The sequence below is a fragment of the Vicugna pacos genome, chromosome 10 (genome assembly GCF_048564905.1).
Source record: "Vicugna pacos chromosome 10, VicPac4, whole genome shotgun sequence".
NCBI classification, from domain to species: Eukaryota; Metazoa; Chordata; class Mammalia; order Artiodactyla; family Camelidae; genus Vicugna; species Vicugna pacos.
The window spans coordinates 38,480,074-38,505,518 of record NC_132996.1 but is presented as its reverse complement, the minus strand read 5'-3'; the positions used below and the strand labels follow the sequence as shown (position 1 = coordinate 38,505,518).

At 34.3% G+C, this 25,445-nt stretch overlaps 1 protein-coding gene across 32 annotated transcripts in view; it reads left to right on the top strand.

The window, feature by feature from the left end:
* The window catches only part of SOX6 (SRY-box transcription factor 6), a 626,002-nt gene that overhangs the window by 306,104 nt on the left and 294,453 nt on the right, over window positions 1-25,445 (top strand). For 23 of the 32 annotated variants that reach the window (XM_072969599.1, XM_072969571.1, XM_072969578.1 and 20 more), the window contains one exon: window positions 5,381-5,425. The exons of the other annotated variants lie outside the window; for them this stretch is intronic. In XM_072969599.1, coding sequence (XP_072825700.1) covers window positions 5,381-5,425 — 45 coding nt within the window. The remainder of the gene's footprint in view (window positions 1-5,380; window positions 5,426-25,445) is intronic. 32 annotated transcript variants of the gene reach the window in all.

The following is a 25,445-nucleotide window of genomic DNA, read 5'->3' as shown; positions in this document are numbered from 1 at the left end:
ATGCAGCTGTTACCCAGCACAAGAAAGAACACGTGTTTATGTATCTGATGGATTATTATCGTTATACACATCTCTAAATAATAATTTGGATTTCTACATATATTTTCACCAAATTATATTTAGTTAGCATATATGTTGATATGTATCACTCATCTGATGGCTTTTGCTGTACTAAAGGAGTGTGGTATAGTTTAAACAATGGGAAAGTCATATTTTTTTTGAGTGAGCTAGATCTGGGTTTGAATATAAGCCCTAATATTTAGTGAGGCAGTACAGCCTACTGATTAATAGTTTGGGCTCTGGAGCAAGGTTGCCTGCGTTTGAATCTCAGTTCAGCATTTGCCAGGTGGGTAACATCAGGCACCTTTCTGTGTTTTCTCAGCCAAGTATTAGACATAATTATAGTGCTATCATGATGAGATCAAGATTTAGTTAATGCAACAAAAGCATTTAGAGCATTACCAGAGCATATTAAGTGCTCAATAAATGTAGCCAGCATTACTTCCTAGCCTTGGACACATTATTTCCTCCTTTTGTCTTTCAGTTTCCTCATCTATAAAACAAGATGAAATACCTACTTTGCAGGGTTGTGTGAGAATTTTACATATTATAATATAAAATACATAGCTTCTATAATCATTATTACTATTGCTATTATAACTACTACCAGTGTTATTATTTGAAGAAACATTTTTTAAAGAGAAATATTACAAGAATCTCATCCTGCACCATAGAGAGAATCATAGAAAATGTCCCATGGTGTTAGGGGATTTAGCATTTGGCAGCAATGACATAGTTGTTTTCTGGAAGAGCAATTCAGTTGAACTCTCCTTTCAGGCTTTTTGGAAAAGCTGATACTAAAGTTTCCCCCACTGGAAGCCAATCTTCCCTGCTGAGAAATATGTGGAATATGATGTTGTCAGCGAGAGAGACTGGTAAAGCCTTGGATGAGGTTTTTAGATACTACACAGTTAAGAGCACTGTGTTCCTGTTAAAGAAAAACTCTATTAAAAGTCCGTGCTTAAAAAAAAAGTTTGAGCATTCATACCATGCTGGAACAACAGCAGAATCTTTTAAGGCAAAATTTATGGATACTGTACTTTACCACTGCTCTGATTGAAGGTTATATTGGTGAAGCATTTAGAATATCTGAGATCCAAACCTTTCTTTATATTTCTCATTCATGGGGGAAACTTGAAAGGTTTTGGATTTTTTTCATAAGAAATACATTAAGTATTCATTATAAAACCCCCCAGAATTATTATTTCAAATAAGTTGAAAATTTCGAGGCATTTAAATACTGGAGTTTCCCATGACAACTCATACTGTAGGTGAAGCAATCAGGTACACAGAGCAATGATGATGCAACTTCATTTTAATTGATTTTTTTCTTCTCTTTAAAATACATCTTTACCCTTCTATGATATTGTGTCCTTGCTCCTATTTTAAAGAATTTTATCATATTCATAGCAAATATTTATCTAGTACCATATAGTTTATATAAACATATTTCTGAAAGTGTTGTACAGTTAGGGGTTAAAATGAGGAGCTAGAACTACCGGTTTTTGAATTGTGATAAAGAATAATGTTTTTATGTTTTTGTGTTAAGTATATTTGCTTTCTGATTCTCTGGAAACTGATCATCCTCTCATATAACTTTATAAAGGATGCAATGAGCCTGAATCCTGTGAATGCTAGACATTCTGAACAAATCTTGGTTATTTTAATTTGTTGTTGTTTTGCAACTCCCATTTACAATGCTGGCAGTGTACTAGTTGATTGAATCCTTTTCTCAGCTTCATTTTGTTTGTCTCTGCCTTGAAAAGATACTTCAGATTTCTTGGCCCATTTCTATCTCCTCAGACTTAAAAGTTCTCTAAGGTTTTTCTCTATGAATGTTAAGAACAGATGCAGGCTGTTGCTTCTGATTTTCCCTGTTACTGACCTGGAAAGCAAGAAGTTGTTTTTGGTGTTTCGTTGCTTAAAAAGAGGTTGCAGCTTCCTCTGCATGGTTTGATGAAGTTAAGTCACATTCTCATACAATTTTTGAAACTGTGACGTTGAAGTGGATCATTAGCATTTTGCATTTTTCCCATTGAAAATTCATTAGGTTGACTTCTTCAGGATTTCTTCTGGGATTCTCAAAAGTGATAGAAGGCAATTTTAAAATCTATACATTTTTATTATACAATATATATGTAAAATCCAAAGAAAAATGAATAGAAGAGGAAGTAGTAAACTTAAATATATGTTTACTGTGTTATGTTTGATACATATATTTTTAAGGCATAAAAATAAAACAAACACCTGTGAATTCATCATCCAACTTAATAAAAATTACTAGTACTATTGAATCTACCTCTGTTTTCTTCACCTATTCAATCCCTTTGTTTTCTGCATAGATATAACTACTGCCAGAACTTTGTGTTTAGAATCTTCCTCTTTTTTTTTAAGCTAGTTTTGTATATGTCCCTAAATAATATATTGTTTAGCTTTCTTTCAGAACTTTATAAAAATGGTATCACACTAACCTTCTATGGCTTGCTTATTATACTCATAATTATACAGTTAGACTCTAAGATAAATTTTGCTGTGTGCAGCTCCAGTTCATTTTCACTTTTGTAAAATGTTCCATACACTATCCTACAGAATGCTAGATAAGAGTGTATTCCTCTTTTTACTGTCTCCGGACATTTGGATGGCTTCCAGTTTTCTGCTAGTACAGACAATGGTGGTATGGACATTCTTGCACCTGTCTTCCGATACACATGTGCCTGAGCTTCTTCTTTAGGGTGTATTCCCAGGAGTAGAATTGCTGTTGACAAATTTTGTATTATTTTCCCACTCTGTTGGAAAACATTACACAAAGAAGTTGGGGCTGCAGTGTCTGTACATTATAATTCCCGAAAGCCTTACCTTTTGGTTCCACTTTCTTCAGAATGTCTAGTACAGGTTTCCTTTTATTGCTGAGCTTTTCAGAAGCTCACAAGAGGCTCTGATGGACCCTTCGCTGTATTTTTTCTTTTTGTTGTATTTTAGTAGAATGTCTCCAGCACTTCTTTTAATTATTAGCACCAGTGTTTTGTCATTCTCCCTCTGGACTATGATTACTAGGTTTGTTAGGAAATGCACTTTTTTTCCCTTTTGATTCTTTTTATTGACGTTTACAGTGTGTGGTTTTTGAATTAAGGTAATTCCCCATCTCTAACTTTATCATCATGTTCATGATCATATTTTCCTTACATACCTACTTCAGATTTGGAATTAACTATCAAACCCTGTTGATTAATGGCACTGTTCTATCTAACCATTTATATTGAAATGGACAGTTTTTTCTAGCCAAACAGTTGGCTTATTAGTTGGAAATCTTCACCTCTTTTTTAGCATGTTTAATCTAGGAGTCTTTTCAGATGTTGGCTTGGGTTTGATATGCATTCTTGTTTGACTCAGGCTACTTACTGAGTAGTACCTAATAATTAATTAATTAGTTACTTAATTGACTGATCTTAGCACTAGTTTCTTAATTTAGAAAATGAGGACATTGGTCTAGCATTTAAGGCCAAATTCTAAAATTCTATGCTGCTTTGATTTTCTTTTAGAATTTGTACCTAAATTTCAGTATCCACTATCAGTAATCTTCTGTTTCAAACTGTTTTCACAGTAAATGTCATCTGAACCAATCTCATGATTCATTTTCTCTTAATATGGTTGCAATTGTCCTTTGCTCTTCCCAATCTCTCTTTTCTGATGTTAGAATCTTTATGAAGATAGAGATAAAAGCTGCCATCCAATTTTGATGTCTGAAAAAGCCATTGTCCAATGAAGCACTTATAGACAAAGTCATGGATAATCGGCTTAGAAAGTGCTATACATGGTTTAAGAGATTGGCAAATGGAGGGTGGGGTTAGTAGGGTGGCATGATCCAGAAGAAGGTAAAGACTGATAATTCTACCTTTTGGCTGGGCTGTTGTAAAGGGGATTTGGAGCTTAGATGGTATTCCTGGCCATAAATATTTGCCATATAAGGCAATGGGTTTAATGCTGAATAACTATGTTACTTAGGTCTATCATAGCTTTCATGATTTATGTCTTGAGGGTTTAAGTATAACTGAGGAGTCATCACTGAGGGACCAGACAAGTACATTCACAATGAAGTCACAGAATACAGGCCATCTACTAGCCTTACAAGGGAAGAAGTTAGAGGCCTGTGGACTTCCCTCTCATATAAAGAATTGAAATAAGAAAATACAAATAGATGGTTTAAAAATGGTAGTATAATGAAGAATAACTATGAAAAATGTGACAGAGTATTGAATTATTTGTAAGAACTATGGCACCAGCAATAAAAAGGATTTTTTTGAAATTACTTTGCTAACGTATGATTTTTGAATGAAGGCAACTTTAGTCCACAGGCAGTTTTTAGAGCAGCTAACAAACTGTATAATAGGATTCCATTCCACTCCAGATGCAGTGGGACTTAGCTTAACTGGAACTTTGTAGAAGATCCTTCAGAAATACCTTTTATCTTATACTTCTTGCTCCTGCCACAGATATGGAAGAAATGGGAAATTTAAGAATTAATGCATAAGCAATATGCTGTTTTGGAGCAATCTCCCTTGTTTTCAGTTAGAAAAGGGAGACTAGGGGAAACTACCTTATGTATGTAATGTACAAAGTTCGAAATACTATTCTTTGGTCTTTTTTGATACTATTAATAGTATTTATACAGTGGCAGTGTTGTTTTGGAATACAGAGGACAGCAGCAAATAAATGTTGTTTGCTTATAAATATTACTGCCACTAAACTTATGTGTACAGAAATTCACATATTAATTTTATTTCTCCATTAGTAATTTTAATTTAACTCTCAAGCCCCCATTCTGACTAATAGAAGAAAGCCTGGCCTCATGTCCAGGTAGACTCAGTTACCTCAGGATTTAACTTTAGTCAGTTAGAATTATGTCCCTTTCACTTCTTCATTGTGTTATCTGATATCCAAAGGGCTTAGGCATTTTACTGTCATTGGGGCATTGGTATCTAGTAGGGAACATCAGTCTCTATTATGCTTGGAATAAAATCCATTGCTTAAAATCCAAACATTGTACTTTGGTTTTCAAGACTCCTCTTGTATTACTTTTTTTCTCAGACCACTCCAGCTGTATGCACCATTAAAATTTTTTTTTTCTTCACGCATGCCTTAGTTCCTTTGCATTTGCTTTTCCCTGTATCTAGAATTATTTTCCTTTAGGTCTATGCATATTGGTTCCTCTTTAGTTTATTATTTATTTATTCATTTTTTAAGAATACATTTCTTAGATATGCCCTATTTATTTCAAACAATGGTAAAAACTTACTGTTGCTGTCTCTCATTTACTGTGTAGCTATTCCACTGGTTACTTGCTGTGCAGTCAGTATCAGCTTCAGAGGTAAGGTGTATTTTGGTAACTGATGGAGACTAACTTCTTTGAATTTTTTTTTCTAGCTTAATTTTTTTTTCTAATACTTAATTCATTATCTCCCACATCTAGTGTGCTTTTTCTTTTTGCTTTGATATGAATATAACTTGGACACATTCTTAGTCACATTAGAGCCACATTACATATCATTAGAATTTGGTTCCTAGAGTTCTTTTGTGATCTTTCTCTTGTGAGCATTTTGATTAAGAAACTTAGAGATGTAACCATCTCATGACAAGCTTTCTTATCTAAAGAGCCAGCACGGTGTTAAGTTGAATTAGTTATTTAGTCCAGCATACTTCATGCTTCCCCCTACCCAGAATAACCGTCTATCTCCCTTCTGCTTATCTAAGTTTTCCATCTGTCCATTTTACAATACATAAAATCCAGATAGTATCTGGTCTGCTGCTGACTACTTTAGGCCTCATGACTTCCTCCTTCTCTAAAATTTGTGGAGTCTTAAAAAAAAGTCGATCTCATAGAAGTAGAGAGTAGGAAAGTGGTCGTCAAGGTCTGTGGGTAGGTGGGGAAAACAGGGAGAGGTTGGTAAAAGGGTAAAACTTTCTGTTGTAAATGAGGAAGGTCTGAGGATATAATGTATAACATGGTGACTATAGTTGATAACACTGTATTATATAAATGAAAATGTCTAAGTTTAGCAGATTTTAGCAGAGTAGAACTTCAATAGATGAGGTGATAGATATATTAATGAACTCAGTGGGGGGAATCCTTTCACAGTGTGTCTATATATCAAATCATCACTTGCGTACTCTAAATATCTTACAATTTTGTTTGTCAGTTATACCTCAGTAAAGCTAAAAATGAAACCGTATACCACTCCATTTATCAGTAGATTATAGCTTTATATTTGCTATTTTTTTAAATTGACATTTTTATTAAGATAATTATAGATTCACATGCAGTTGTAAGAAATAATTTAGAGAGATCCAGTGTACACTTTGTCCATTTTCCCCCAGTGACAACATTTTGCAAAACTGTCACACACTATTATATCCAGTTTATTGACGTTGGTGCAATCCACTGACCTTATTCATATTTTTCAGTTTTAATTGTACTCACTTGTGTGTGACTGTGCATATTGGGTTCTCTACAGTTTTGTCACCTGTAAGTCACTTATATAGGTTCATGTAATCACTACCACAATCAAGATATTAAATAGTTTCAACACCACAAGGATCTCTTGTGTTGCTCTTCTATAATTATTACTCACCTTCTCTACTCTAACACCCCTCACCCTCTGTACCATACCTCTGTCAACCACTAATGTGTTCTTCATTTCTAACATTTTGTTATTTCAAAGATGTTATATAAATGGATTTATACAGTACCTAATTTTTTGGAATTGTCTTAAAAAAACAGCATAATTCCATGGAGATTCATCCAAGTTGTTGCATGTATCAATAATTCATACTATTTTTTTATTGCTAAGCAGTATTCAATGGTATGTATGACTTGTATGTGTCTGTTTAATCATTCACCAGCTGAAGGATGTCAATTTAAACATCCAGTTTTTGGCTATTACAACTAAAGTTACTGTGAACATTTGTGTACAGGTTTTTGTGTAAATGTAAGTTTTCATTTCTCTGGGATTCATGGCCACAGGTACAATTGCTAGGTTGCATGGTAATTGATGCTTAGTTTTATAAGAAACTTCCAAACTGTATTTCAGAATATCTGTACCATTTTACATTCCCACCAGCAACATACAGGTGATCCAGTTTCTCTGCATCTTTGTTAGCATTTGGTTTTGTCATGCTTATTAGCCATTCTGATAGGTATATATGTAGTATTTGGGGGGGGGGAGTGGTAATTAGGTTTATTTATTTATTCTTGGAGGAGGTCCTGGGGATTGAACCCAGGACCTCTTGCATGCTAAGCACACACTCTACCACTTGAGCTACTCCCTTCCCCCAGTATATATGTAGTTTTAAATTGTATTTCTTTCATGCCTAATGATGTTGAACATTACTTTATGTGCTTGTTTGCCATCTGTATATCTTTCCTCTTTAGTGAAATGTCTATCCATGTCTTTTGTCTATTTTTTAATTGGATTTTTTTAAACTTTGAGTTGCGAGAGTGTTTTTTGTTATTCTAGTTACTAGTCCTATGGTGAATATGTGCTTTGCAAATATTTTCTCACAGTCTGTGGTTTGACTTTTCATCCTTTTTACCATAGACTTTCACAGAGCAAATGTTTATAATTTTGAAGAGGACCAATTAAACAATTTTTAATTTTATGGATCATGCTTTTTGTGTCAAGTCTGTGAATACTTTGCCTAGCTCTATATTTTAAACATTTTCTCCTGTGTTTTCTTTGCTGAAAGATTTATAGTTTTACATTTTACATTTAACTCTATAATCCATTTAGGGTCATTTTTTGTATAAGGTGTGAGGTTTGGGTCACATTTTTATATGAAGTGTGACATTGAGGTTTTATTTTTTTGAGTTAGCAAGGTCATAGGATACAAGATCAACTCATAAAAATCAATAGCATTTCTATATATTAGCAATGGACATATGAAAACCAAAATTTAAAACACAGTGCTATTTACAATTTCTCCAAATAAAATGAAAAGTCTAAACACACACTTAACAAAACATGTACGAGATCTGATGCTGAAATCACAAAATGCTGGTAAAAGAAAGACTTAAATAAATGGCAAGACGCTCTGCATCATGAATTGGAAGACTCATAAAGTCTGGTAAAGATGTCAGTGTTCCCCCAAATGATCTCTATGTTTAATGCAATTCCTATCAAAATCTCAGCAAGATTTTCATGCACATAGACAAGCTTATTCTAAAATTTATATAGAAAGGGATAGGCCCTAGAATAGCTAAGATAATCTTGACAAAGAATAATAAAATGTTAGGAGTCACTCTATCCAATATTAAAGCTTACTATGTAGCTATAATAATCAAAACAATGTGGTTTTGGCAGAGAAATAGACATATGATCAATGGAACAGAATAGAGAACCCACAAATAGAACCACCAAAATATGCTCAACTGACTTTTGACAGATGAAAAGTATTATTTGCTATTTTACATTTATTGATCTTGCCTCCCAAGAAGATTTTAGTTTCCTTGAGGACACAGGTCATATCTTTAGTCTTTCTTCACACACTTAGTATAGATCTTAGTAAGTAATATGAATTAACCTAAAAATCTGTTGATTTATAAAAGATTTCAGAGAAATGAATAATATCATGGCTCAAAGGAGAGGAATAGATTCAATTTTTAGGGAATGTCTCTTTCGTTAAGCAAAGCATAATATACATATTTAAATGCACACATTTATATGCTCATTATTTCCATAAACATTTAGTAAGCCCTTTCATCTGGCAGTGTAGTGGGCCTGGGTTGGGGAGAGGTAAAAGTGGAAAGTGGAGAAGAAGAAAGTGAGTACAGAGATGAATAAATAATGATTTTTAGTAGCTCTTAGTTTAGTGGGAGAAGCACATGCATGTAGAGTAATTATAGTAAGTGCTGTAGTAGAAGGAACTATAAAATGCTGGAGTGTAGTATCATTTTGTCTAGAAGACCTAGGAGAGGAGTTAGGCATTATAGGCATTTGAGCTAGATTTTGATTAACTATGAGCTATTCATAGTGAAGAAGAGATATAACAGAATCCCAGGTATAGAGGAGAGCAAGTATAAAGTTTCAGTGGTATGAATAAATCTGTGAGTTTGGTGGATCCAAGAGGTCTGGTGTGGTTAGGATAGGAGACGCGACTTAAAAATGGACTGAAGCCTTTGTAAAGAGTTTAAATTTTATCTTTTGGATAGTAGGGAGCAGTTGAACACTTCTGTAGGAGGATGAGTGACATAATTGGACACATTTCTTAGAAAAGTAACTTTGGTAGCGTTTTGACTATCCATTGGAAAGAGGCACGGCCAAATGCAGGAAAATCTGTTAGTAGGCTATTTTAATGGGCTACACATGTGCTGATAAAAGTCTGTTAAACAACTAAGGCAGTGGCAGGGGTTAGGGAGGAGGAATCAGTTTTAAGATAGATATTTAAGTTGCTAATTAGGTGTGGGGTGTGAGGTTGGGGAGAGAGTCAAAGACCATTGAAGTATCCTGGCAGAGAGGATCAATAGTGAGACTATTACGATGGTGAATATCGATAGGTGAGAAGGTTTAGGGAGAAGATTTGGTTTAGACATACTGAGTTTGAGCATTCTGTGGAGGTAGATACACCTAGCAGGCAGATGAAAGACTGTCCTGGTGATTAGGAGAGAGGAGTAGCCCTTGGCTCCCATTTTAATCATTGTTATGGATTTAAGCTCCGTTTTCATAGAGAACTCATTGTGATCAGTCACTGTTGCTTTCAGGTGGCATCATATTTGCTACACAAGTGGAAGCTCTGTAATCTGTCATTCTGTTCATATAAAGGAAGAGGAGGAATTATATGCCAGTATGGGTCATGTGTGTCTTACATGTTCAGGTAAACTAAATTAATCTTGTAGCCCAGTGGTTCAGATTATTAGTAGCACAGCCATCACTTGAGAACTTGTTAGAAATGCAAATTCTTGGGCCTCACCTCTTACCTGCTGAATCCGAAAGCCTAGGCTGGGGCCGAGCAACCTGTGTTTTAACAAGTTTGCTGGGTGTTTCTGATGTAAGATGGAAACTATGGAATAACACATATACTGTACTGTGCTGTACTATACCATACTGGACTATATCCCAAGCCATATAATGTGATACTGTGAAATCATCTTGTGACTGGGCAACATATATCAGCCATCCTTATAATCAATAAATATCTAATAAGTGGTAAAATAATGGATAAATTAATCTGCTTAAAAAGGAGGATGAAAGTGCAAGCTGCAGGCTATGTAAGTCCAGAAGTATAGATGATACTTTCTCATTTTATTACTGTTTCTTTAAATCTAATTTTATATAAGTTTGTATCTACAAGTAGCTAGAAAATAAAATTGATGTGATATCATGAAGAAAAATGAAATTTGTGACTGTTCTAGTGGTTTAGTGACTAGTTAGGGTCATGGTGTCAGGGGCTCTGGTTAGAGAAGAAAAGCTGATGAGGGAAAGAAGAAAATTGTATGTGTGGTTTCAAACGTATTCATCTGGATTCAGATTTTATTTCAGTTTCTTACCTTGATCAAAGGTATAGTGCTCAGGTCATAGCATATGATCCCTAATCTGAGGGTGCTTAATAGATACGATTGGATGATGAACCAAATTTAATACAGAAAACAAAGCTCACAGTGTTTGGGCTTTAAGAAGGTTAACATTTAATTGCCAGAGAAAATCTTGCATTCTTGTTAGACATGTAGATCTCGAAGTGTTGAGGTGACCGGGGCATAAATGAATTTCCTAGTTGCTTAGGTGAACAGCCTCAGGTTTCTCTGGTGATGAACTTTAGTTTTCGTTAGCCCCACTTGCTCTGCCATTCCTGCTGTTTTGCAACAGGGCTTAAAAGTGCTTTAAGTGCTTGTGACCGTGGTAATGAATGAAAATGTCTTTCCAGCACTGAGAGGATTGCATTAGACTGAATAGTCACCTCACTTGTAAAAGCACTATTAGAGTGGGGCAGCTGTAAGTAAGGATAACGATTTGTGTCCACTGCTTATTTACTGAAAATTGTCAATGTATTATTTATTGAGAGCTCTCCAGACAGTGCTTGTCAGAATAAAAATGTCAGCTCTGAGCAAAATGTTATAATACATAATAAAAATGCTAGGTACGCATTTTAGGGAGACAACTAATTAGACCTGCTTTTTCTTAAGGAGGGGGAAGTAATGTCTAAGATTGTGGATTTTCTCCATTTGTATAAGTCCTTTTCCCCCAGCTCAGCTCAGTATTTGGTTTAGAAACTTACCATGCCTGAGAAATAACTTGAACAACTTTGTATTGTTGCCGTTAGACACCCCAAGTCATGAGGAGGCTTGCTAAAGGAGGAAGGGCCTGGCTTGCAGTCCCACGGCAAGCAGCTGCCCTCACCTCCGTGTTTTGTCTGAAATTAGATGTCACTTCCTCCCTGAGCAGTGCTCGTGGAAAACTGCCTCCAGTGTAAACAACATAAAATTATTAAGCTTATTCCTCAGCCGTGCTAATTAACCCCAAACAAATTTCACATTAAGGAAACAGAATTCAATCAATGTAAATGTTATTGCTGTGTATTACTGTAAGCAATAATATAGTGGCTAAAATAATTAATTATTTTAGATTTTTTTAAAAAGGAAAGTGTTCTTTTTTTATGGTGTTGCAAAATATTTTGCAGATTATTGCCCCTTTCTTCGGCTTTTCCTGGTGTAGAATAGAAAAGACCATCTGGTAAAGCGTGGGTAATATGCAGTTGTTTTTTACGGGAAGGAAAAATGTATTTTGGAGTGAGAGGTTCAGGTTTAGTTAGTCTAATATGCTTTCATTGGCAATACATGTGCAGATTTTGTCTCCTTCTACCTATTATAGTTCACTACTCATTGTGGCAATTTCCTATCCTTTTTCCCATCATCACCAGTGATGATGGTGGTGGTTGGTGGTGGGAATGATAAAAAAGAATCGTTAACTACAGTCCACTTTTAAGGGGGAAATGAAATGCCATTTTATTGTATTCCAGATTTTGGGAAGCAATTGCCAATAAAGATTTTTCCTTTTTTTAAATCTGGGCTTACATAGAAAGTCAAATTATCCTCTTCAAGATAATTTTCTTAGGTTTTTAAAAAATAAAATAACTAGTTTCTAAATAACTGCTTTGTTGTGCCAGCGATAACTTTAAATAAAATTTGTAATTACTATCATCTTCATCCTCCTCAAATACCTTTAAAGACATGAAGTGCAGAAGCCAGATGACATGTAACTTTATTTTTGGGGGCAGTAAAATGCACATTTGATTAATATGAAATTATTTACCAGTTAGAGATAGTGTATTCTGTGCTGTATGGAACACAAATAAGATGTGTATTGAGATTATTCTGAGATATGATACATCGTTTAACTAATGTATACTAGCAAGTGCTAAATTAACTTTGAAATTTAAAGTAATTTAACAAAAACGAGTAGCATAATAAAACAAAATGTTCTTTTTGCAGATTTAACATAAACCATTTCTTTGTGATTTTACCATCTTCCAGTAAATGTCAATTTCCATCCTTCTCAACTCTCAATTAGTTTAGTATCCTATTTCATGGCCACTCTCAATTCCTTATTTTTCTCTACTAAAACTCTATCTTCATTTTGGTTGGAGTATTTAAACTTTTTATTATAACTTAAATGTCTAACGAGCAGATTGCTACTAAATATTTACAGTGATGCCAGAATTAATAATGAACATAAGTATTCCAAGGAATAGTTGGAGCATGCTACTAAAAGAATAAAATAATAAAGAAAAAATTTTTATAATGTAGTTGAGAAGAAATTAAAATCTTGTGGAAGGACTGTTTTAAGATAATATTTGAACGTACCATTTATTCGATTTTATATTTTGGTTTCAACTGATTTGTCTCAGATGGTTGCTTATATTTTGGTCTGTTTCTTTCGTTTCTATAGCCAGAGAGTTATTTTCTTTTTGACTTATTTGGACGCTTATTTTTACCTTTCCAAATAGAAAGCAACCTTTGATTTTATTTATTTGTATACATAGGAAGCTGATAATGTATCAAAGACTATAAAATACTGTTTTAATAATTTTTAAATTACATAAAATTTAGACAATGAAGAATTTCTTTTGAACATATATATATACATTTTAGATGTTTGTTCCTGAGTATATTTAAAGCAAAAGCTTTAAATGATATGCATGCTATAGCAAAAGTGATATAGGATGGTTAAATATGATAACTGGCACTTGGGTAGCCCTCTGGCAGTCACGACGTTTAGAAGATATTAAACTGTATAATTTCTATGATTAATAATCCTGGATTTTAAAGTTACTCTATAATACCAAATCAAAAAATGAAACAAAATTCTAAAATAAGGGTCCCAGTTTGAAAAACCTGTATTAGTATATTTTAAAATGAGATGCAAAGGGTTTGCATCCAGTACTTTATTCCCTTTAAGACTGTAATTGACAAACTGCAGTAATCATGCTTTTATGTGCTTTTCTCCCTCTACTGAATTCATTTTTAAAAATGAAAGTAAAAAAGGTAAAAAGAGACTCCAGAATTTTGAAACCCAGTGGTCCTGAAGTTATGGGAAAATAGCCAAGGTGTCACAGCTAATTTCTGACCCTGTTTTATGAGTTCTGCTGTTCCTTATTCCCCCTGTCAGCCTGGGAATCCCTGAGGCTGTGCAAACTGGCTGAACATCACTCAATCCCAGTTTTATATCCCCTTTTAATAATGTTGAGTCTATTCTGTCCAACTTTGATTCAGACAACCTGCTTGTCTTGAAAAAGTGATATATTTAATCAGTGACTCTGTCTCCAGCATAGCTCCCACTGCGTGTGACTGGAGCCGGGAGTAGTGCAGTGGTCTGTCACTTCTGTTTGAATGGGTAATGTGGAGCCCATCAGCTGAAAAGACAGGAGCTGGAACTGCTTGTTAGGACACATGATCAAAAGCCACTCTCTGCTTTCTGCCAATCAAACCTCATGTCGCCTTGTGGGGCAGACATTAGATAGATTTTTTTCTGCTTTACACTGTGGGCACTTTGCCAGTTTGACATGTGAACTGTTACAAAAGATAGCAGAGTTTCGACCGCTTGCTGACTGCTTTAAAATATTACTGAACACTTGTTGTTAAAATGAAATATTTGTGATACTATATTACGATAAATTCTTTGAGGTATTATTTGGTGCCTTTATCTTAATTTGTGGATTTTTGTTGTTGTTTTTTCTGCTTCTGTAGGGCAGAAGAAACAATAAGCAGTTGCTTTCTGGGCGAGAGTAAGGGAAACAAAACCCTGTGAATTGATCCACTGGCAAAGCCAACACAACTGTATGACCAATAGTTTTGAATAAGATGATAATTGCTTTGTGAAAATAACATGAATGAATTAAATGTTATTTTGCATTCTCTCTCCTCTGCTTTAAAAAATATTTACTTCTAAGTCAGAAAAGGAAAGTGCTTTTATTATTATTATTTTAGCCCAAAACATTAAAATTTCATTTTGAAATTTAATTAAGGATCTTATTCTGTCTGTTTATTGAGAAGATGGACAGATTTCTAAATGTAAAGACATTCTCTGATTTGCAACTGCCCTGATGGGTATTTTAATTTTGTTTTTTATTTTTGCCAGCCTCTGAAGAGTACCCCATTATATCATAACCTCATCTCTTTGTACCTACACATAGCAACCTGTGTTGATGTTGGCATGACCTAACTTCTAGGCTTTTTAAGAGACGAATGAGTACCTAAGTACTTTTGACTTAAAAGGCATTGCCTTCAATTTCCAAACACCCAGATAACTGTTCTAATGCTGTTAAATCTTAGTTGGTGCTTTGATACCTCCAAACCTGCCACTTGGTACTTGCTGTTTCTTCTCTAATGATCATTTTAAAAGGAGTTAAACATTTTCACCAAAACATACCATGGCAATCTAGTGGAACTCATTTAAACAGAGAGCTACACATAAACAGCTGCTCCTTCAATAAGCCATTCTTTATAATACCCTTATTACCTTCTAGTGTCTCAAATTCTGATTAGTCAACAGTGCTGATTGCTGCATGGCATTCCGTTGCCCATCTTCCTTCTGCTCAGCTGCTCATGTCTTAGTTGTTATTTGATTACAACACAACTTGTGCATTGTTTCTCCAAGTTGCTCTTCATATTGTGTCTTAAAAACTCTGACTTATCAAGGGAAACTGCGATGGTATGAGAGGGACTTTCTTTATGCACATTAAAAACATTTGAATAAAGCATGGTACAAAATATGCAACTATGGAACACATATTGGAAAGAATATTAGTGACTTAAAACTCAGTCCTTATGATCAAATTAAGAAACAGATTATGTGGAAGTATTTTTCAAAACATTATAGTACTTTACAAACGTAAAGTGTTGTAAAATTGTTATATGATGGTTATTAAATTTCAGTCAGATATAAAATTCTGGAATAGTAATTACGTATGTAGAACTTTACCGGAAGGGCCTAAAGGGCCTTTATCTTTGCCCCAGTGCTAGATAGTTTTAGTCCAATTGCTGTGCAGCACCAACGATGTCTCACTGTATAGGACAGCATGTTGGTAGTTTAAGGTATGATGAAATAAGTAAGCGTGGGAAAAATCTCTATAATGAAGTTTGAATTTCAGCTATTCCTTTGTTGTGACCCCCTGGAATCTACTCTGGGTGAGCAGGAAATGCTGACATACTAGAAATGCAACCCCTGTAAAGGCCCTAAATCTGTCATTGTGCTCTGGAGTCTGCTCTGAAAATAGCAAAGCTCTTTTGGTAAATTAAAATCGGTGTGAATGGGAACAGATGTTGATACGCTTTATCTTCAAGGATGCCAGTTAAGAGGAGAGGGTCAGCAAGGTTAAATGTAGGAAATATAGTAAGTGTGCAAACCTGTTACGTAAAGGGAGTTCTGTTTGGGATGTTAGTTCATATAATTGTATTTATCTTTGGTAGTCCAGGTAAGAATTATACATACATTACTTTATCTAGAGGAAATATGAGGATTTTTTTTTCTTTTTATGGGAGGGCTGCCTCTTCTTATGTTTCCTTGTGGTTGTCTTTTCTTCATCGAACTGCATTGGCTATAAACTGTCTCAGGCTACTATTAGGTTTTACTTTCTAGCGTCATTTTGGCATAGCTTCCTAAAGTATTTGTTGAACCCTAATGCTACAGTGGAATCTTTGTACTGATATTTGTCAAAAATAATGAAAATGGTTTATGTTCTAAAAATGTACGATTTATCAAATAGCTTGTATAGTCAATTTAAATAAGTCTCGTAGAAGTTTCAGTCTTGATTTGAAAAAATAGCATAGGATGAATTTATTTATAAGAACCTTAATAGTTTCTCTCAATTCCTTTTACATTTTAGATTACCTTATAATTTTCTAAATCTACATGAACAATAATGATCAATTTTGTCAGTATTATTCACACCTTTTATTAATTTAACATAGATGAATAAATGTGAATGTTGTGAAGAGTTGATTGGGAATAAATTTTAAATCTGACAGTTAGATTACAGGGTACCTAAGAAAAAATGGCTCTTTCACTAGGTACCTAGTAATTTAATTCTTGTTTGAAATTATTATAATTTATTACAGTGTGTGGGTCCTAATGAATGTCTACTATTAAATGAAAAGGAGAAATTGAAATTAAGATTATGAAATTCTTTTAACTCATATCTTAAAATCCTCTTAAACAATTCAGAAGACATTAATAAGCTATGTGGGTTTCTTTCCATATTCTGTAATGGCAAATAAAAACATTTTTTCAGCATTTAAAAATTCTAAAAAATGTTGAATGCCATTAAGTCTCAAAGCATGCAATCTTGGAATTTTATAAAATGGTAGTAGCCATTATAACAGCATTAAAATTGGCAATTTCATTTAAATATTTATTTGGATTATAAACAGACTTTTCCAGCATCTGAGTTTTCCAGAAATGACTAGGTTTTCTTCGTGTTAAACATTTAATGTAGGACAATTTGAGATTTCATAGAGCTGTAAACTATACCAGATCAACATTTAAAAATTTTCAAATACCAGAAAGTCTGTTAATGTGTGAGTAAAAATTTATAAATAAAATAAAGATGTCCAAATTCCCACAGGCATTGGAAGTTGTCACTTATTCCTAGATGTAAGTAAAACCTGTCATGTACACAAAATGAAAGTCAGGTCATTGAAAAATAATTTTTGGACAAAAGCAATGAACATGCAATAATTTTTCTGTCCTGATAGATTATCTGAAGTGCCTTTTGAAAGGCCCATTGAGTATCTTACCTGAGAGGGAAGAAGCCCCTCTCATAAATTTGACTGTGCTTTTTTGACAATTGTTTAAAAAAGAAAATCGGATAGATTCCCCCTTTGAATTTCAAAGTATTATTATGCTTACCTAAAATCCCTAAAGTTTTGTTTCCTAATTTCTAGAATTTTTCTTTTGTATTGAGGCTGCTATATTGTATGTATAAGCTAGGAATTAGTTGATATGTAGAGAGAGAAAAGAAATTAAGCAAGTTGGTGATAAGTTTACATTTGATTGCAGAGAATAACCCTGCTCTAGGTTTCTGACAGCCTCAAAACAATGCTAGCATAGGAGATACAGGGCATGACATCTCTCACTGTGGTGCCCACCCCTCACCCCCAACCTTGCCAATTCTAGATATAAGAAATAAAATGTAACTTCTCTAGGAAATGACTATTTGGGTAGATTTTTGTTTGTCGAAGGATTTTCACAGGATTTCCTTTGAGGCTATGGAGCTATGCCCTTAGGCCTATAAGAATCATAACTCCATTCTTCTTTGTCATAAAATTCTCCACCTTCCTCCCCTCGCTCCCACTCCAACTTAAGGATGTATTGCCAAAAGAATGTAGTGAGAGTGCTAGCTGTTTCTAGATGGGAAGGTGATTTGTTGCCTCTGATAATCTGATCATTGAATTCAAGTTAGCTCAGCCATCTGAAAGAAATAAAGGACAGAAACAAGTAGAGCAATACTTTCTTAGTAATGATTACTGATCTCTCTCTTTTTTTTAAAAATGTTTACAGTAGTTGTTAAACAAGGAAATAATTGGATAGAGTTTACTCTGCCTAAGTTTCTATAAATAAAGCCTTTTCTCATTTATCAGTAATGTCCAGCTGGTTACTGTTTATCACTGTAACTAGCTTCAATAGTTAAATTCTGGTGTCTCTCATCCACTATTACAAAAACCTGAAAGCTGCCCAACTACAACCTGGGGATAGGTGAGGAAGATATAACTTCCTCATGTTCAGTTTGAGAACACGATGGCTGTGCTATGAAAAACTGCTTCTTTAAAATATTTTTTGTTAATTGTGATGAAGTAACTTTAAAACATTTAGTTTGAAAATCACTGGCAATTTACAAAACTATATACTGTTACATTTAATTAGATTTTTTCCCACTTTTGTGCCTATTTAAACTCTAAATGAAAGATGGAAATATGTTTGCTCTAACATATTTGATGTGATTGAGATGAGATTAAGCGGTTTAAATGATTTAAAAATTATATTTACTTTAGTGCAATCTGTTAGGTTCAATTGCTGATCTGTCTTTTGGTTTGCTTTGTGGTATAGCAAACCCAGCACAGAGGGTTAAACTATTCAGCACATGGGTAGATTTAAAAATCTGGGCTCCCTCTCTCCTTCTCGGTGACTAGATTCTTCAGGCAAAGTTAAATTTGCTGTTCAGACATTAGCTGCACTTCTTAGCAATGACCTTGTGGGGTAGAGAGGCATGGCACAGTGGCACTTTCCAGCTGTATTCAGCCTATCCGTCGGGGTATAATCATGCTCAGTCCCAGCACCGCAGGCTTGGACATATGTTGAGTTTTATTTCTTTCTTCTGACATTAATCCTATTCACCAGCTGTTCTGCCAGCTGCCATTCTTCAGCTTAGAGATTACATTTTGGGGGATACCAACAAAGGTCTGGTTGACCACTGCTTTCTTTTTCCTTTTTTCTCCTTATTCTTTAGAAATGATAGGATCTGGGGGTTAGGAGAACTCAATCTTTTTCCTCTATCACCTCACTTTTCTTTGGATCATTGACATTAACATGATTTATAATCACTTTCAGTATATTGTAGATAAGCCTTCCAAAGAGCCAGATTACCACCTTACTTATAAATCCCCTTTCCATAAAAAGGTTTTAAGTTTATGTTGAAGGCTATAATTAATGTTTCTTATGCTACTATATAAACAACATTAATTAGTGACAAATTCTTTTGATGTCCTAAAACATATTCCAGCTGAAAATATGCTTTCAGTTCTTTTTTTTTCTCCCTCCCTGCAGGTTTGAGAGCATATCTCTGTTAAGATGATACTTTTTTTCCTGAGCTATGGTTTCCCTAATCTTGTTTGAATGGGCTATTAAATCTCTGTTACACTCATAATATATACTAATAAGTAGTATAGATTTCTCACTTCGTATTCCAGATGATCTGTCCATAAGCAGGATGTTAAACATCTGTAGTTTAAGCCTTCTGGGACTAACAAATGCATTAATGCCAGAAAGAAATGTGGCCTGGACAATAAGGTCATGGACCATGTGGTAAAGAGGCATCCCCAATATTATCAAGTCTGCATATACTCTTCGTTGTTAATCCTTCCATTTTCATAAAGGCAAAAAAGACTAATAGATTTAAGTTGTAATCATTTACAGTACATGTTTATTACCTTAATACCAATAAATACACAAAATCCCATATGTGTTATAATTCTCCCAGCTGATATTTTAAAGTGGTTTATCCCACATGTCTCACAATAGCATTCTCTCTTAGCCGTTAATTTACCTCAGAAGGTAACATCAGTAAATGTTTGTTGGCAAGACTCTGCCTTTATCTTTTTAACTTTGTGGCATATGTAGGTCATATATAATGGTAAGGAATTCAGTTGAAATAACACCTTTGAGCTGGAGTCAGTAGAATTAAGAATACCCTACTGACTTAAAAAAACAAAAATAAAAACTAGTGGTATATTTTAGAAAGTTGGTTTGGTTTGCTTGTTTATTCATTATTTCACTTATCCACTCGTCTGTCCATCTGTCCATCCATCTATCCATCCACTTTATGTATTCATTCCACTAAGCAGGATATTACTTATTGAGCCTTATAAAGGAAAACACAGCATCCTGTATTTACCAGACAATGCCTCTCTTCATGTATGTAGCAATCTATAGAAAAATGAAAGCAAGTTTATAAATGGCTTGCTGAAAAAACTATTGATTCCATACTACCCCTCATTTCTTCCCCTAAAGCTCTGACAGTAGTGAACCCCGTTTACTAAATATGGACATTCTATTTATAGATATATTCATATTTTTATTGGTGGCCAAAGCACTGCTTATAGGAATACCTACAGGTGACTAATAGGAGTTGCTCACTAAGTGGAATAATGAATAGTATTAGGTGTCAATTAAATCAAGCTTCCCCGAGGTGCAGGTGCTCCACAATGTACTGACACATTTCAAGTAGCAGTGCCACTTCACCCATGCATATGAACAAGCACATTTGCATATTAAAAAGCTGAAAATTATTTAACTGAAGCAAAAGTCTTTTAGAGATGATGGAGGTTATTAAAACTGTTGACAAGAAAGAAGGTAATTGCCTGAAAATGAGAGATGACATTCTGCTATACACAGGGAACGTTGTTTTTGTTGTATTGTGCAGCAGTGCCTGGGTGTATAACCTATTACATTGAGATTGCTCCTATGCAATTAGACCCTTTTTGTCCTCACTTCAATAAGGCTATGATTATGAAGGATTGAAGAACACTTGGCATATTGAATGTCTGTTGTTTTTATAACTTCGTCAGAAATGACAAAACACGTTTTGTGTCCTGTTTTTTCTTTGTAGGCTTATTGATTCTGTGATTATAATATTCATAAAAGACAATGTGTTCATGGTTGAACACTCTGTCATTTATACAGGTTTTATTTTTTCTGTCTCAGCACAGTATTTGTTTGAATGCCAAGGTGTTAGTCATAAGATGAGCAGATTTTTTTAAGTAAAAGATGAATAGGTGAGAAGTTTATCATGCTAATAATCCCAAATATTACTATTAAAAGTGTCATAAAAATGGATGATTTCATAAGTTTCAGATGGAAATAATTCACCAAGAAAAACCTTGAAAGCTATTTTCTTTCCTCTTTGATTATGATCTGTTTATTTTCACTCAGATTTTTGAGAGATCTTGCTGTACTTTGGTTGTGTTTGTCAGAAGACGTGAAGACTCATGGCCCTAGAGGAAGGCACTTTCTTGATACTGTAAGACAGTGAATCTGGGTGACTTGCTTCATTCTGTAGGTAGTAACTCAAACAAGTACAGTGAATATGGCAACTGAAACGGAAACATTCATTGCAAATCATTGCAGGTGTAGGAAATTTCAGGTTTTGTGCTTTTATTAAAATTATGCTTGTTAAAAGATTTTATATCTAATCACCCTAATTAGGCTTCAGCTCCCAGCAGAGCCATTGTGGCAACGCTCAAAGTCCATTTCCATCATTATATTCTTTCCTTGCGGATGAGTACTGGTGTTTTTTGGGATACAGCCAGAATAGAATATTCAGCTGGACTTTTAGACCTATGATGTACCCCTTTTTTGTTGTTGGGCCAGTCAGCTTCTGCTTTTACTTCTTGCATAGATTTAGATCCAGGACTGATTTGTCAGAGACAGAACTGATAGAATCTGAATGAAGCCCAAATGTACCAGAAAGTTTTCTAGGGGGTTTGTCATTTATATGCTCTTTTAGTCTTTGATTTGGATGCATCTGGGCTTTAGTAAATTAAGAGGCACACCTAGGGTTTTTGTTAGCAGCTGTCTAGTGATTTATCTAATCTGACATGTTCATTTCTTTAAGTTGAAGAGGGAAAATGTCTTTAGGCATAGCAATCTGACTCTTGATTAAAAAGATAAAAGTGAGATACCCCAGTTCTTTTCGTACTCACATTATTTATTGCCTGCTGAAAACCTTAGCTATTTAAAAGATGAAAATTTTGATGTAGCCATGCTCAGAGAGATTTTAGAAGCCTCTAAAGTATGCCAAACTTGTTACTTCATATGTACAGGTCTAGTTGCACACTCTGAACCTCAGTTTCCATTCACACAACACAGTAGTTCTATGAAATAAAATTATTTTTATTCAAACCACTTAGGTAATCTTGTTTAAAAGTGCTGAGGACAGTCTTATCTTACTTTATGTAACCGATTTTAGTAGAGAGTAATAATTGTTTTTAACTATATGAATAATTAATAGAAACTTTTTTCTTGGTTCATTAAAATTTTTAATTCTTGTAATTTGTTTTGATGCCATTATTTAACTTTTTCTCAATAAATCCATTGATGTAAAGATATTTAATGCCAAGAGTTTATTATAATATTTTATCTGACCTTTAAATAAACATCAGTTTGTGGGTTGGAAATTTATAAAGCAAAGGTAAAAAAATTAGTTTTCATTTCAACTTGCAGAGAATTATACTTTGGATATGTTCATGTTAAATATGATTTGTTTAATAGAAACTGAGAAATAAATGTGAGGCAAATCAGAGTCATGGATCTCGGTGTGTTTTGGAAAAAATATTGTGTAAAATACTTTCCCTTTGTCAAAAGATAACTTCTATGTAGAGATATCATGTAGCAGTGAAGAATCAAGGGTGTGCTTTTGACAACTGAACTACCTTTGAAACTTCACTGTTTGATATACTATTGAAAAGCCCTCATAGTCTTACATATAGTATATGCTTATACATGTTTCTTAGGATATGAATAAATGGATGAATGAGCCCTAAATTATCTTACTGGAAGGTGTATAGGAATATAGCATTGCCTAGAAAGGTTTGAAGAAAATTCAAGCTTTAGATAGTATTTTCTCTCTCCACTTTGATATCCATTTCTGATAACTACTTTTTCTTATACTTAGTATGTCTAATTCCCAAATAAACAAACAAAGCCAACAAACTATCCTGTTAGGAGGTTGGGAATGATACACATGGGACTAAAAAAGCCGATCAAAAGTACAGGTGCACGAGGCTTTGTGGACAGAAATTGAATGAAGTATTTAAGTGGCTGGTCCGTAGTAGGGTAACTTTATAAATTCAGATATGTTGATAGAATAGGCTTTGGCATAAACTTGAGTTGAGCAAGAGTTTGAAGAAATTGAGTATGTTGGGAAGACAATCTCCTCAGTCTAGGCCATTTCCAGGGAATAGTGGACCCTTGGGAAATTTTACTGTACTTCTGCCTTTTTTCTATGTCCTCTCCTTAACATTTTTCAGGTAAAATTGAGTTAATAAATAACCAGTGTAACCTTAAAGTATGAAAGGCAGCATGAAGCCTGAAGGGTATTTGTGAAGGTGGGAGATACTGTTGCCAGGAAACTTGGCTCAATTTCTCCCCTTCTCTTTTTTTAAGCAGATTCAATATACATGAGCTTCCAGACATTTAAAATTTCATTTGCAATGTATCTTTCTTCTTTCCTGCTCACTGTTTCAAAATCAATGGGAAACTCAGGAACCCTCTGACAGTATCCATGGCCCTAAAAATCTTCTATGTATGGGATCAAATTTGTAATGGCTTTATTTTATATAAATGGATGCCCCAGTAATTCTCTTACGTTTTAGTTTGTTAGGTTGATAACACTCTAATTATACATAGTAGTTTACAGTTTGTAAAGGTCTTTTATACATACATTATTTGAATCTCATAAAAATTTTGAGTGGGAAGGAGGGCAGATATGACTCTCTCTCCCTATTCTAGAAGTGAGGAAATTAATGATTGATATGTTGAATAGCTAGTAAATAGGAAGCTGAAGTAAAAATTTAGGTCACTTGGTAACTACTTCAGTGTTCTTTCTATTCTTCCATGTTGCCATTCAATATGATAAGCATGGTGTCTGGGTGGAGTAGTTGGGTGTAATGGGGCCTCTGAGCTAACTTGCATGGCAAACTTATCTGATTAGGACTGGGTAAACTTTTTGGCCTCTGCTTTATTTGACCACTTCTAGGTTGTTTTCGAGATGTGAGGTGGTTCTTTTAGGATAGTAATAGTCAGTTTGGGAGGAGCATGCATTTGTGTGTGTGTGTGTGAGAGAGACAGAGACAGAGACAGAGACAGAGAGAGACTGACAGGAGGAGAGATAGAAGGAGATGGTATAGCACAGTATAGCATGTCCCTTTGCTCTCAAACTTAATCAGATATATTAATCTTCTCTTGAGTGATTTGTTTAATCAGAATAACAAGTTTATATTTCACAGATTCATCTACATGACCATATCAACAATAGTGACAGAAAGTATATTTCTATTTTCATGCTGCTTGAAAAACTGTCAGATTTTGACTTTTCTTTTCTTGCATTTTTCATAATAATGCTTGTTAAAAAAAAAAAACCTTCTATTATGGAAAGCTTCCAAAACCACATAAAAGTAGGGAGCATAATGAGCCCTTATGAAAATCCATCATCTAGTTTCAAAAATCTTCAATATTTCCTATTGTTATTTCATCTATCCAGCCACTTTTTTTGACTTGATTAAAGTTTAATTTAAAAATGTAAATTATGGAATATGTCAAACACATTGAAACTAATAGACATCCAAATTTTCTGTTGCCACTATTTAATTGATATTAATATTTGTCATTTGTGTTTTTTATATCAAACGTGAGGATGAGGTTGCAATAACTGAAAGGTGGAAAATAGGGACAAGGCTGAGGAAATAGAGGATGAGTATGGTAAAAAGCATTTGATAATTTCTCAGAATATACCTGTTAGCATTTCTTTTTTTATGAGACAGAATTCTACATAACAATTCGTGTAGCTCATAAATGCCTCATTGACATATTGATCATCATATCAGACACAGGAATATCTCAGTTAAGACAGTTTGACCTTCATTTTGGTTCATATGGTTGTCTTGGAGTATTCCTGTCCTTGATATATACTAACAAGTTCTTGCTGTCAGGTGTGCCTGTTGGGAAGCCACTGACAGACAGTCCATGAAATGCCACAGATTTTGTTGTTGTCATTGGTTAGCCACAAAGCTAAGCTGCACTGATCCCAGTATACACTGAGATACTTTTATCTGACACCTTGTTCTGAAAATAACAGTGGACTCTGGAAGTCTGTAAAAGACATCTTTTTGTTAGAGAAGGAAATTCTCTTCAGAAGCGCTAAATAAGACGATAACTGGAAGTTCATTAACTTAGGAAAAAACTATGATATTAAGCTATATTTCAAGAAGTTCAGTTTCTTAAGTGTATGAGTACTTTTACCTTGGAGTAATACATCTTGCTATTTCATAGGGAATATAGCAGGAAATTATTTATAATGTTATTTTTCTATATCAAAATTTTGGTTACTTGGAGAAATCAAAGAATAGAAAA